This window comes from Struthio camelus, chromosome 20 (genome assembly GCF_040807025.1).
Source record: "Struthio camelus isolate bStrCam1 chromosome 20, bStrCam1.hap1, whole genome shotgun sequence".
Lineage (NCBI taxonomy): Eukaryota > Metazoa > Chordata > Aves > Struthioniformes > Struthionidae > Struthio > Struthio camelus.
The window spans coordinates 5,036,663-5,050,003 of NC_090961.1; the positions used below are offsets into that span (position 1 = coordinate 5,036,663).

Sequence of the window (13,341 nt, forward strand, 5' to 3'; positions counted from 1 at the left end):
CCCCGGCGCCCTCGCCAGCCTGCCCGAATCGCCCTTTTTCCCTCCGGCCCGGGGAGAGCCGAAGCCAGCCGCCTGCTTGTTTGGCCCGAGCGCTGCCTGCAGAGGAAAGGAGTTTCCTTCGCTGAAGTCAGTTCAACAAAGTCTTGGACGGAGCGTTGCCTCCGCTCGGCTGCTCAGCCACAGAGGGGAGAGACTCGGCGCTTCCCGGGATGCGGCCTCTTGTCCCCGGCGCTCGGGTCGGGTCGCCTGTCGGGCGAGCAGCTCAGCTCTGCGCTGCTGCCGGGGCCGCGCGGCGCGCTGGCTGCACGGCCGAGACCCCGGCTTTAGCGGCTCGTCCCAAGGCGACGCAGAAGCAGAGAGCGACGCCGACCTCTGAGCAGGGCGCGCGGTTTGGGCCGACCCGGCGCGGCAGACCTTCGGTCCTGCCGCCCCAGCGACGCGCCAGCACCCCGAGCCCTGAGCTCGCGGGGAGTTCAGCCGGGGACTGCAAGCGCGCAGAGCAGGTCCAGGGCTAGTTCTGTGCCAGAAGTGTCTGAACAACATACCAGAACCTGTTCTTGGCGAACCGGAGTCACGTCCCGGCCGTGCAGGGTGCCGTTCCAGCACCACCTTCCAGACAAAATTAGCCCTTTTGTGGCCCAGCCCGCGCACCGATCCAGCTGACGGGATGGCTGTGCAATACCGGCCCCGGGAGGAACGCTTGCTGATTCCCACCTGATCCAGGCTGCAGGAGGAGGCTGCAGTTGGGGGAAAGGCAGGAGCTGGGTCGGGATGCTGTTAGCCCAGCACCCCCCCCCGCCGGGAGCAGCTTCGCGTTCACTTGGGGACAAGACAACTAACAAATTTCCCTCTTTTTTAAGACCGTCTAACGTAAGCGAGTGGCGTGTTCAACGACTCGGCACAGCTACGTGCAGTATTGACAGGAGAGCTGGTGGCTACCTGGGCAGATTTAAGCCTGCCACGGAGCGGCCTGAATTCCCCGCATAGCCAGAACATTGCTGGTGGGATGAAAACGTGGCGAAACCCCCCAAAAAGGCTCTGGCAGCTGGCCCTACCTTCTTCCCAAGAGCTGCGGCTGTGTCCTACCGCTCTGAAACTGGAACAGCACCGGGACACCAAGGAAGCGTCCCTTCGAGGCGCTCCCAGCCCCTTGCAGAGCGACCTAGGGCACAGTGTTAGGCAAGGCGCTTCATCTCTGCGTGCTGCCGTGAAATGTGGATGATGGTGATTTATATCATGCTAGTGTGCGGATTTCATCCGTGAATATTTGCAGTATTTTTGAGTCAAACTGAACAAGCCAAAGCCACCAAGCTGCTCTCGCAATCGGATCCCTATTAAAAACATCTCTGGGCAGTTTGGAAGCTGCAAGCGACCACAGTGACCCCAGGTACAGTCCCGGCCACAGAGTTGCAATGACTTTAAAAGCCACTTTTTTCTCTGCAGATTTTTTTTTCATTTTAACATTACCTGTCTCAAACAACACCTTTTCCTGCAAGAACCTGGAGGAGCCTCCAAACTTGGTTTGAAATTTTAGCTATGCAAAGATTTAAGGAAGAAAAAAAAAAAGTACAAAGCCTTTTCTTTCAATGAAATGAGTTTTGCCTGGCAGTTGGGTATTGTTGTGTTGAGGGACATAAGCTATGCAGTATTGCCAACCACAGGCATTCAAAAATCATGAGTCAGACGCCCCAAAATCATAAGATCGGTTTCTTTCCCTTCTGGATTTTGAGCCTTTAAGCATCACAGCTTCAAGCTTTTCTCTTCGGGGAAGTGGGCTAGAAAATGAGGTTTGGGAACAAAGGCGCGAGAGCTGAGATGCTCACGTAGTCACCAGACTCCGGGAGCTGTGACCGTAAAAAAAGCTCGTGCCAGGAGCCCCCATTGCAAGAGCCTCACTTATTTTGGCCTTTGGCATCAAAGCAACGGATTTCGAAAAGCCCAGGTCAACGAGGCTCGCAGCGTCCTGGGTCGGGGACCGGCTCACGCCCGGGGCCAGCAGACAGGCGGCGAGCGCAGAGGATGTCTGCTGGGCCGGGGAGAGGCGACTCTCGCCCTCGCTTCTTCCCGGCGCAGCTTTTGCCGGCTTTATCTCCCTCTCTCCCGTGCTATTTCCAGCCTCCCTCTTTTTATAGCTTTTCCGTTTGTGCGACGAGCCGCGCGGGACCGCAGCTCCGGCTGGACGGCAGGAAGCGGAGCTGGGAGTCGGACGGCCACCCGGAGGAGCTGGGACATCCGCAAGGGCACAAACGGCGGAAACCGGCGACGAGGAAAGACATCCTCGGCTAAGGGCAGCGCCTGCGTAACGCCGGCAGCAGGCTCCGCCGGCTCAAGCTGCCGCCCGCGGCCGCCGCGCTGGGCTGGGCTGGGCTGGGCTGGGGGGGGGGCGCCGGGGGTGCCACCCCGCGCCCTCCAGCTACAGCGTGCGGCGGGCAGTGACCGGGCGAGGGAGAAGGGGACGGTGGGAAAACCCTGCATCCAAGGCAAAAAGAAGCAAGGATGCCTGCGAGGAACTCACATAAGGGGTTTATTCAACAGAGAGGTGGGAAGGAGGAATGCTTTTTTAAGGGCAAGTGTTGAGCTAAAGCTGCCCTAAAATGCAGCCAGCCCCAACGGAGAATGGATATTTTAAGTGGTAATTTAGTCCACTAATAAAAAAAAAAAAGGAAGGGGGGGCGCAGGTGCTGTGGCAGAGCTGCGCACAGGAGCGAGGGGGAGCGGGGTTAATCAGCTCGCGCGGCTGGGCCTGCAACGACGGACGGGGCCGGGGGATTTCAGACGCAGCTGGTAGCTTGTGCCTTTACTGGGCTCCTTTTCCCGGGTGCCAGCACCCGTGCATTGACTGCGTTTATATGGAAAGCACTAGGCACACCAGTGTTTCCTGCAGTCGCTCTGATCACGGGCTGATGTAGGTGATGAGAGGTATTTTATGCAGATCTTATAGCTAGCCCTTCTCCAGCAAGGTAGGAAGGAGGCTTTTCCAGCTAGAGTGGTAGGAAAAGTATCCAAATGGGGCACCCATGGGAAATCCTCCTGCCGGTGGGTGAGCGTGGGCTGCTCTGCACTTGCACCAGCTCCTCTTGTGCCAGGCAGTTTCTTAGCAAAGCAAGAAGATACTAAATCTATGCAAAGGCTGGGCCAGGCAAGCCAAAACACTCAGGCCTCCTTGGGAATAACTGCGCTCTTCCAGAGCCATTGCTTTTGCAAGTCATCTTCTATTCACCCCCGGGAGAATATATTATAAATGGATTTTCTGCTACTAAATTGGCATCGATCGCTGATCCTCCCTTTCACTATCTACCGCTTCCAAGCCATCACCCTAGCATTAAGAAGCCCTATCTCTGTCTCTTTCCTTACTGCAGCGTCTAAGTTGAAGTGGTGGAAGTGCTTACAGAAAACCATGATTAATTTTACGCTGGAATGATCCAGGACGGCATACCAGAACCTGGTTTTGGCACCCGGGAACCACTCTTCAGCCATATGTATCACCATTCCCGCGTTTGCTCTGGTACCTCCTTCCACACAAAATTAGCCCTGTGGAATGTGCATCGACAAGTTGCTTTCCAGAAGCACTTAAGTGCGGGAGCTGCAATTTGCTCATTCTAGATTTCCTACCTGTTTAAGAGCAAAGGAACAAAACTCCGGCTCTTTGTTGTTTGGGTTCCTTCCCGGGGGGATTTGAGAAGCCCCCGTCTCGCGTTTCGGTTCGGTGGTTTGCAGCTTGAACAAAGGCCTTTTAAGCAGCAGCTACCGCTATTACCTCGCCACCTGCCTCCCCCGAGCCCTGCCGTTTTCTTCGGGGGGGTCTCTTTTTCAGCAATAGCTGGAACACGTGTGCAAAAAACTGGTGTGTTTTTTTCCCCCTCTGTGCCTACAGCGCTGGCTGCAAACCAGCCACCAGGCCCTGGGTGTGCAGCTGCGAGGAGCAAACCCAACAACCTGAGGAATGTTTTCTTGCTTTGGAGAACTCCAGCGCTTTTTATTGCTCCGGAGAGCAGCGGCTGCATCCCACCGCCAACTGCGTTTCCTTTCCAGGGCGCTCCCGCTAAAGCTTAGGCAAAGGCCGGGGGGGGGGGGGCGGCAGGGGGTGCGTTTGACAACTATTTGATCGCATTTTTAAACCGATGCCGCTTGGCCAGCTGCACGGCCCCCCCTCCTCGCCCGGCCGTGCAGCCACGCGCGCAGAGCAGCCGCTGCCGGGAGGGCGGGGGGGGGGGGGCTGCTCTGCGCCCAGACCCCGCTCTGCCGCCCAGACAGCTTTCGGAAGGCGTTTTCGCCACCCTGACGCCAGAATCGTGGCCGTCCAGGGAGACGGCGCGTTCGCGTGACCCGACTCGAAAGCCATTGATTTGCTTGCTCGGCGTGATTTAGCTCCGTGCTACAAAAGGGCGCTAAGGGATTTTGCTATGCGCAACGGGTGCGCGCCGGGGGGGGGGGCAGCCAGCGCCGGGGCGCAGCGACGGGGGGCTAGTCCTGCGCCCCGCTCCCACCCACCCGCGACTGGAAAAGGTGGACGGATACTGAGATTTCAGCCAAAAAAGGGAAACCTCCGCAGCTCGTCTCAGCCGAGACCGACGCGGGCGTTCAGCAAAGACCTCTTGGGTCGGCGCTTTAGAGCCCCGAGCTATTCCTGACGCCCCGGGCTGCGGCGGGCCAGGAGCGCCCAGCTCGCCCTCTCCGCTGGCGGAGGAGCGAAAGCCCAATTTGGAGCCGGTCGCGTTGAGGGGCACCGCGGCCGCCGGGGAGCGAAGGACCGAGCCCACCACCCCTTCCCGATGCCCCCGGGGCGCAAACTCGTTCTTTGCCAACGTTAACGAGCGGCCGGGCAGACGCGGGACGTAGCCCGCTCTGGCCGAACCGGCGCCGGCCCTCCCCTCGCCCGCAGGAGCGGATGGTTTTGCCCTTGACCCCCCCCCCGGCGCCCCGAGGGCGCGTTGCGGGGCGGCGCGCACCATTTGTCGCCCCGGGGGCTGCCGGCTGCGCCAAGAATTTCGCCGCCGCAGCGGGGCGAAGCGGGGGGGAGCCCCCCCCCCAGCAAGGGCCAGCCTCAGCTGTGCCGCCCCCTCCAGCCCCGGCAGCTGTCGCCGGCCGGCATCTCCCCGGCCCCGCAGGGCATTTAAATTTTAAAGCCCGCTTGCTACGGCTGCTTTGGGAGCCCTCCGCGGTGCCGCTCGGGCCGGCTCCAGGCTCCGCCGCGAACGTTTCCCCGGGGGCCGCTCGCCCACCGGGGCGCCCATGGGGTCGCTCGTGGCCAAGCTCCTTCTCCCCACCCTCAGCAGCCTGGTCTTCCTCCCCACCGCCAGCGTCGCGGCCAAGCGGCGCTTCCACATGGAAGCCATGGTTTACTTCTTCACCATGTTCTTCGTGGCGGTAAGGTCGCCGGGCGCTGCGGGCCTCCGCGAAGGGCTGGGGGAGGTCGGGGGGGCCGCCTGCGCGCCCGGCCGAGCGCCACCAGCGTCACCTCCAGAATACCCCTTTCCAGCTGATTTCCCACCGTGCAGGACACGGAGTAGCTGCGCTAGGATTCTTCCGTTTAGGATGTCCTAAGGGATGTCCTTATACAGATTTTTGGGGTGTTTTATGGTCTACAGCCATGGTGAAGATCGGGAGAGGGAGCTGGGCACCCAGCTTGATTTATTTGAGATGTTTTGGAGTTGTTTTCCCCTTTGTTTTACAGCTGGTAAGTGGCCGTGCCGAATTTGGGATTTAAATTGTCTTGAGAGAGACACTTGCTGTGTTTCTGCCGTTTTAGCCAAAAGCACGTAGTCAAATTATTGATTTTGCCATTGTTAAATGGTGATGTGAGTAACGCTGGAGCCTGGGGAGTTTCTGCTCTGGGAATGGAAAGACTGAAAACATGCCGCTGAGTTATCAAGAAAAATGACGGCTAACCCTCCAGCCCAGGGTTGGCAATGTGCTTTCCCCAGGCTCAGGATCGATCCGCCTTCCCTCGCCGCGAGAATAACGAGTGGAAAAAGTGATTTGCCTGTACACACACAACATAATTAATGTTCTTGCTGCCGGCAGCAAGGTGCCTTGAACTCGACACAGCTGCTAACTGATCCCATGCACACGCGGGCTGCATACCGAGAGCGGCATTTCCACCGGGAAAAGTTTCCTTTTAATACCATGGCAAGGCTCTGCTGAGGAATAGAAAGGAAATAGCCCAGTAACTAATATTACATTTATCTCTTCTCACCACCAGTCTCCAGGCATTTCGCGGGGATCGTTATGTCCGTTGAACAGACAGAGAAACTGAGGCAGGGAGTAGATAAATGCTTTTCCAGAGCCAAAAGCTCTTCCATAGCAAAATCAAGGGCAAAATGCAGGTCTCTGAGCTCCCAGTTTGCTGCTCCTGGGGACCCACTGTTCAAACTCCCCTTTGAAGCACAACGTAGGGAAAAAGGAAAAATCTGCTGCTTCCATAAAAACCGCAAGACTAAAAGTGCACCAAATGAGGCCTCCCCGCCAGCTCCGCAGGGAAGCCAGACAGCTTCGCACCATTTTGGTGTCTGCTCCGCCTCCCGCAGACGTCAGCCGCAAATTTGGCACGTGGTTTCAAGGGGAGGCAGAAGGGGTCTTCCACGAAGGCTTGGAAGAGGCAGAGGGGCCGCGCGCCAGGGCAGGCAGGCAGCTGCCGGCGCTGTCGGGAGGAGCCGCCCGGCGCCGCAGCTGCTGCGGTTGCCTAAGGCAATCTGCAGTCGGGGATGGTGACATTATCTGCCAAATACATTCATGACCGCACATCCGTCCCCCGGTGTATTTGAGACTCCAGGTTTCTGCTCCCGGCTGGCCCTCGATTTCGCAGGCCGCGCAAAGCCCGTTTCAGACCACCTCGCAGAAGTCTTCTCCTTTACCTTAGTTGTCACTGGGTAGGCAACTAGGTATCGATAACAAACGAGGATCCAATTGCCGTGATAAAGATGACATGCCGTTTGTAACATGCTTTTTGATGCTTTGGTTTTTTTCAATAGATTTACCACGCGTGCGATGGCCCTGGTTTATCAGTGCTGTGTTTCATGCGCTACGACATCCTGGAGTATTTCAGCATCTACGGGACAGCCCTGTCCATGTGGGTGTCGCTGATGGGTAAGCCCGGGGCTCGCGGGGCGCTGCCAGGTTGGCGCAGGATTTGTCGGTGGCGTGGTTGGTGGGGCAGTCACCGGCAACGCTGCTGCCTTTGAGCTCCCATCTGCAAGACTTAACCCTGAGGCAGCCTTTTCTGCAAGCTAGGCTGAGCTGTGGTTGGGTCTGTTTTTACACTCTTTGCACCCTGGAGAGCCATGGCACTCGGTGCTGTACAGGCACATAAAACTGTCTTGAACAGTGGCTGGAAAAGTTTTGCTCTTGGGGATAAACAGAGCTCTGGTGCCCGGTATTTGTATTAGCTGGGTGTTCTTCTGCCATCATCAGCTCACTTAGTTTGAAACCTCATGTATCAGAGAATCTCATATTTCTCCTCATTATCCCTGTATGGAGCCTGTCAGCTTGTCGGTCTGAAGTCTGCCTTCCCGGGTAGCATCCAGTCTCGACCTGAAGGCATTAAGAAAGGAGAAATCTGCCACTTCCCCTGGTAGCACGCAAATCGAAGTGGCTTAGTCAAAACACAAATAATCTCCTTGGTTTATCAAAAGCCAAGTCTGGACTGAGTGGAAATATTAGATTGGATTTGAAAAAGGAGAAAGATATATCACTTGCTTTTTATTAAAAATTCAGATTCTTTTCCCTACTTCCTCTTCATTCTCTTTTTTCCTTCTTTTTGTTTCTCATTTGCTACTGGAACAAGGTATAACTGAAATAAGAAAAATGGAAGAACTAGAGAAGGATGAAACCTTCACGTTTTCTTTTTTTATTCTCCAATTTTGCCAACTTTTTTTTTTTTTGGGAGGAGGAAGAACAGATGAGCATTTCTGAGAGGGAAAGAGTAAGGGGAGGGAGAGGAGGGGGCAGTCACCTTTCAACCGCCAATGTTTTGCTCCCCAAATTTGGCCCGTCCCTAGCAGCAATCCCTTTTCCAGCCTTCTTCCAACCGGGAAGGTCCCCAGCCCTCCAAACACTGGTGCGGGGTCATTGGGCCCATGTATTGGGCCATGCACAGCTGAAAATGCCAGCAGGACTCACCCAAGGTCTGAGTCCTACAGATTTCAAGTGGCTTCTCTTGCTGCCCATGGCAATTTAGCACTCTCCATGATAACTTGAAAAAAAAATAAAACCCAACTAGACAGATCATCTCCCAAGGACATTTTTCAGTAGACAATAGCAATGTCAGGGTAGGTCAGAGCTCATCCAGACACTTTGGCTCCTCGCAGCACAATTCGACTTGATTGCTTCGTTTCTGCATTTAAAAAAACTCATAAAAAATAAAAATCTCGGACTAAGATGTTTAAAATATTGACCCGCAGGGAAACAACAGAGATTAAAATGCGGACATTATCCCTTAGCCAAACTCCCTATAAAAATGCGATCCAAGGACATGGAAGGTGTGGTGACTAAAGCGCAGGGAAGCCTCTCGCGCTGTGGCTTGTAAAGCCCGAGCGCACATGTGCGGACGGAGACCCTTGGGCACGCTTCCCGGAATGCAAATCCGGGACAGCCATAACACAGCTGTGCGAGCTGGAAAAGCATGGAGCCCACTGGGATCCATAACTTTTATCAGTTATTACCCCATTCTGTGCTAAACAAAAGCCTCTAATAATTCACTTGCACTGGCAACTTGGAGCTTCCAAACTCCAGGCAGGTGTCCGCATAGTCCAGCAGCCCCATCCCGCCCTGATCGCAACCAGCTCGCAGCTTTCCAGGGCTGGGCCAGAGCAGCCCTCCCGGAGCAGGGTAGGTGGTGGCTGGATCAGGCGAGCCAGCAAGGTTAGGCTGGGTTGGAGGGGTAAGGACTAACTGAAGAGCCAGTTGCCAGCTCCCCGGGTCTGGGCCTTCTCAGTCCGCCTGGAAAGTGAAGGAAAGGCAGAAGGAAGCTCTGCTGGTGAAGTCGGGCTAGCTGCCGCCACCCAGAAGGATTTACTGGGCTCTTTGGCTTCTGCAGAGCCGCTGAGAAGAGCTGGCTACTCACCTCCTATTGAAAGCAACGGCAGTTGCATGAGTAGACTCTCTCCACGTCCTCAGTGTTGGGCTCTGCTCTCAGAGGTACCTCGGTCACCTGCAAAGCCAGGGTCTGCTCTAGGAAAGGATGCTCAACACCTTTCACTTCCAGCAAGTTTTGGGGTTCACGGACTAGAGTCACAGGCTGTGCCAAACCCAGAGCTATTCAGTGTCCCCAGGTGTCCTAAGCTGTCACCCCAGTGCCCTTGAACCTCTGCAAGTGCCTTCCCCATCTACATGCAAAATGCCTGAGCTTGCACGTGCTCACCTCTCAGTCAGTGAGAGCTGACTCGGGCTGGGAGGAGAGCGGGGAAGGAAAGGAAATAGAGGGTAGGAAACCTTCTTTTACTTCCACACACGATGCTGAATTTAAGACATTTGACATCAGCTCCCAGACCCACCACTGCCTTCTCATATACCTTGGGACAATTCATTTTGCCCCTTGTGTGCCTCGGTTTCCCCAGCTGTGAGACGTAAGAAAGGCAAACCTCAGACTTGGATCAAACTCTTGGCGTCCTGGGGCAGACCCAGGCAGACTTCAGTAAAGCTTTAGACATGCAATAGAGACACCAAAGCATTTGCCCCACAATGGGAGAAAGGGAAGACAAGATGGCCTGATGCTGCCTGTGGTTTGTGCTACGCAGCGCTGGCAGAGTTCGATGAGCCGAAGAGATCCACCTTCATCATGTTTGGTGTGCTCACCATAGCAGTGAGGATCTACCACGACCGCTGGGGCTACGGAGTCTACTCAGGACCCATCGGGACAGCCGTCCTCGTGATAACCGTGAAATGGGTAAGTACGAAACCGTACGGGCACTTCACCTAGGCTCAAAGTCGCCGTTGTGTGACGCCATCCCCAGCCCGCCACAGGGAACAGACTGAGCTTTCCCTGGAGCTTTCCTGACCTGCAGGAGAGACAGTGCCAGGAGAGCAACTTCCTTCTCCAGCTCCAGCCCTCAGGGTGCAGGTTATCAAGGTGATTAAACGGTACTTCTCTTGCAATCAAAGCAGCAAGCAGGCAGACAGCAAACAGTTTTTGTGATAAATGCCAGATTCAATCTGTCTGAGCAACCCACCGCATCTCTCGTTCCTGCATTTCTAATCATGAGCAACGTATTTACGGGGCTTTTACAGCTACTAAGGGGTAGAGTGCTCGGGTAAACTGCCCTAAAGCCAATGGAAGATGTGCATAAAAGGCGGTGATAAAGTGGGAAGGAATCTGCCCAAAAGCTGCCTGAATTTGGCTTGCAGCTCCGGGGATGACAATCACATAACTTCTTTCCTGCAAATATTGCTGTCCCTGATCAGAATTATCCGGGAGGGAGCGCATGTGTCAGAGTCATTAGCAAGAGCGAGCATGTCCGTAAAAGGGAAAGGCGAAGGATTCAGTGATGGAACAAAAATTGCAGAAAGACACTGCCAAGCATCATGGAAATTCAGTGATCCAAACCCCAGCTAAACGCTGCCACTAAGCCCTGTCTGCAGCGCTGCCGGGAGCCAGCACTCCCTTCATCGTTACCGTCATTAGGGACTGAATTACAGCAGCAAATTGGGGCCACAGCAAAGGTAATGGGCCCCTGAAGTCATGGCTGCGTGGGGTGAGCACGCAGGGAAAAGCAAACGGACAAGATGGGGAGGAGGAAGGGCATCTTCCTTCTGTTTCTTGGGGGAACGGACACGGAGATCATCCCACTTCCTCCAGCCCGTGGAGCTTGTGCTGATACCCCCTCCCTCTGGCCCCGTTTCTGAGGCAGAAACGGGGCTTACTAGGCACAAACTTCCCAAGCTGGGTTTTGGGCTGAATATTAGGAAAACACCCTTATGATCAAAAAATGAAACAGCGATACACCGGGGGATCCAGAGCAGCGCCCAGGTGTAGGTGCTTCATGCTACAGACGAATCCCCTGGCCTCAGGGGGAGCTGGTTTGCAGGCTTTGCTTGGTTTTATTTTAACATTCATGGGATCCCTGAGATGCTGAGCAGTGAGTTAAACCCGGGCGAATACGCTTGGTGTGTTCTCTCTTTCCTTCCAGCTCCAAAAGATGAAAGAGAAGAAAGGTCTATATCCAGACAAGAGTGTCTACACCCAACAGATCGGTCCTGGCTTCTGTTTTGGGGCATTAGCACTGATGCTGAGGTTCTTTTTTGAGGTACGTCTCTGCACGATAAATCACGCTGACTTTACAACGTGTAAAGGACACTGCCAAGATAGGAGATTTCCCCCTTGCACCGCGGCTTCACGTCCAGCCTTGGACAAAATTCAGCTCAAGTTCCTGCCTGTGGGGTTGGTGCACCTTGGTCGAGCAGGGATTCGCTCCCTCCGTGTGCCCATCCCAACGCTGGGCTCATTAACTGCGGTTTGGGTAGGGCACGAAGTTGATCAAGAGCAGCATACAGGGGGACGCTTGTCTGCTTTCTATCCACAAGTGAGTTTACACTGGGACAGGTCACATTTTCTTCAGACAGATGCAGTCTTTGAAATTATTTTGTTGAATGTTAGTCCCCTTTTTTGGAAGCCGGGCATGGGTGATTTAAGGACACCTCGCAAATCCATGGCAGGGACTGGATATGACCTCGGCACAGCCCGAGCCAAGGCTTACTCACGCCAATGCAAAGACGCTCAATTGGCTCCCTGGGGCACTGGATCCGGCTTTTAACCTTTTGCTCTCACCACTGGCCAATCCTCTCTTCCTGCGTAAAATGTTCTGCCTCTAACGCCCAGAAAGGGAAGGAGAGAGGAAGGAGATAACCCTCCTGACACAGCTGCTAGTCAAGCATGTGTTTAGCCCTTGCATTACTGCTGCTCTGTGCATTGGGAGCTACTAGATACAACTTCACAGCGATCCCCAAGGATTATTTTTCAAAGCATTTGGTAATTGCAAATTCTAGCAGAACATAAAAACGTCACTTAGCAGCAACTCCCTCCCCCCTTGCGCCCCATCCTCCCCTCCTGGCTTCTCTATTTTGTCCTTCGCTGGGGTAATGAAACACTTCATTCAAGAATTGGGAAATGTGCAAATTGGAATGTGCTAAATCCACTTTGCTTTTCCGTTGCTGCCTTTTTTAAGGCTGAAAAGCCTTTCTTCTCCGACAGCAAGAGGCAGAAGTCTCAGGGCTTGCTTTACTTTCCTTTTGACTACTTTTAGAGATGTAACGGTAGAGTTAAGCCAGTGCCTCCAGGGAACAACCGAGAGAGAAAAGGCCTGAGCACAGCCCCACGGCGGCGGCATCAACTCAGGGGTGGGGGACCACAAAACAAACAAAACTCCCTCCGTGAGAATAAGGAAGCCCAAGGGCACCCAGTTGCCCGGCAGGTCTCCCTGACGCAATGTCCCGATTGCAGGAGTGGGATTACACCTACGTGCACAGCTTCTACCACTGCGCCTTGGCCATGTCCTTCGTCCTGCTGCTGCCCAAGGAGAACAAGAAGGCCGGGAGCGCCGGGAGCCCCGCGCGGCTCGACTGCTCCACGCTCTGCTGCTGCGTCTGAGGCGCCTGGGGCGGGCAGGGGCTTCTACACCGGGCCCAGCCCACTCCGGCTTTCTTACCTGGAGAGACCTTGTCTCTCCACCATCAGCCCGAGCAGAGGCTGCGCTTCGTGTTTGCTGCTTCTCCTTGGAGAAGCACGTGTTTGCCATGGAGAACTCATGGCTGGAAAACGATCCTCTCCCCGGCTCGGGAGCACGTGCAGGAGACCTTCGCGTCTCTCCACGCGCTCTGTGGGCTACGCAGCCTCTGGGGCGATCCCGTTTTGGCTGGCCTGTGAGGACCCACGTTGTCCCTTGCGTGCGGGTTCGCCAAGCCGAAGCAGGTAGGGTTGTGTTTGTGATGCTGAATTAACAGAACCTGTATTTTTGTGAGGATATTTACTATTTTATTTATGTATGCTCCTGATGTAAATAATATATATTAACACAGACTTTGCAAGTGTGCAGCGTCCGACTTTCTTTAGCGGTGCAACAGACTTTCTAGCCCGGCTCGCGCTTGCTCCTGCTCAGCCGAGGTCAGGTGCCAGCATCGAAGGAGAGCTCCAGGCACCCCTCTCCTCCCCTGCCTGCAGCCCTCCGCTGCCAAACTCGCTCCGTCCTGGAGTCAGCGGCAACATTGGGCACTTTGTCCTTGCAAACCTGTTTGGATCGCACAGGCAGCAGGTGCGCTTGCAGAGAGGCTCATTAGTATGGAAAGTACATGGAAAATTAGAGGCACAGAAAAGAAGCTCCTGGAGGGAGGAGGGAGGGCTATAAGCCTATA

General features: G+C 55.0%; 1 protein-coding gene across 1 annotated transcript; it reads left to right on the forward strand.

The window, feature by feature from the left end:
- The first annotated feature begins 4,935 nt into the window (after positions 1-4,935).
- On the forward strand, positions 4,936-13,010 carry MYMK (myomaker, myoblast fusion factor). Its single transcript, XM_009665736.2, has 5 exons — positions 4,936-5,367; positions 6,972-7,086; positions 9,735-9,883; positions 11,124-11,240; positions 12,434-13,010. The coding sequence occupies exons 1-5, from the start codon at positions 5,233-5,235 to the stop codon at positions 12,578-12,580; spliced, it is 663 nt and encodes a 220-aa protein (XP_009664031.2). The 5' UTR covers positions 4,936-5,232; the 3' UTR covers positions 12,581-13,010.
- The last annotated feature ends 331 nt before the right edge of the window (positions 13,011-13,341 follow it).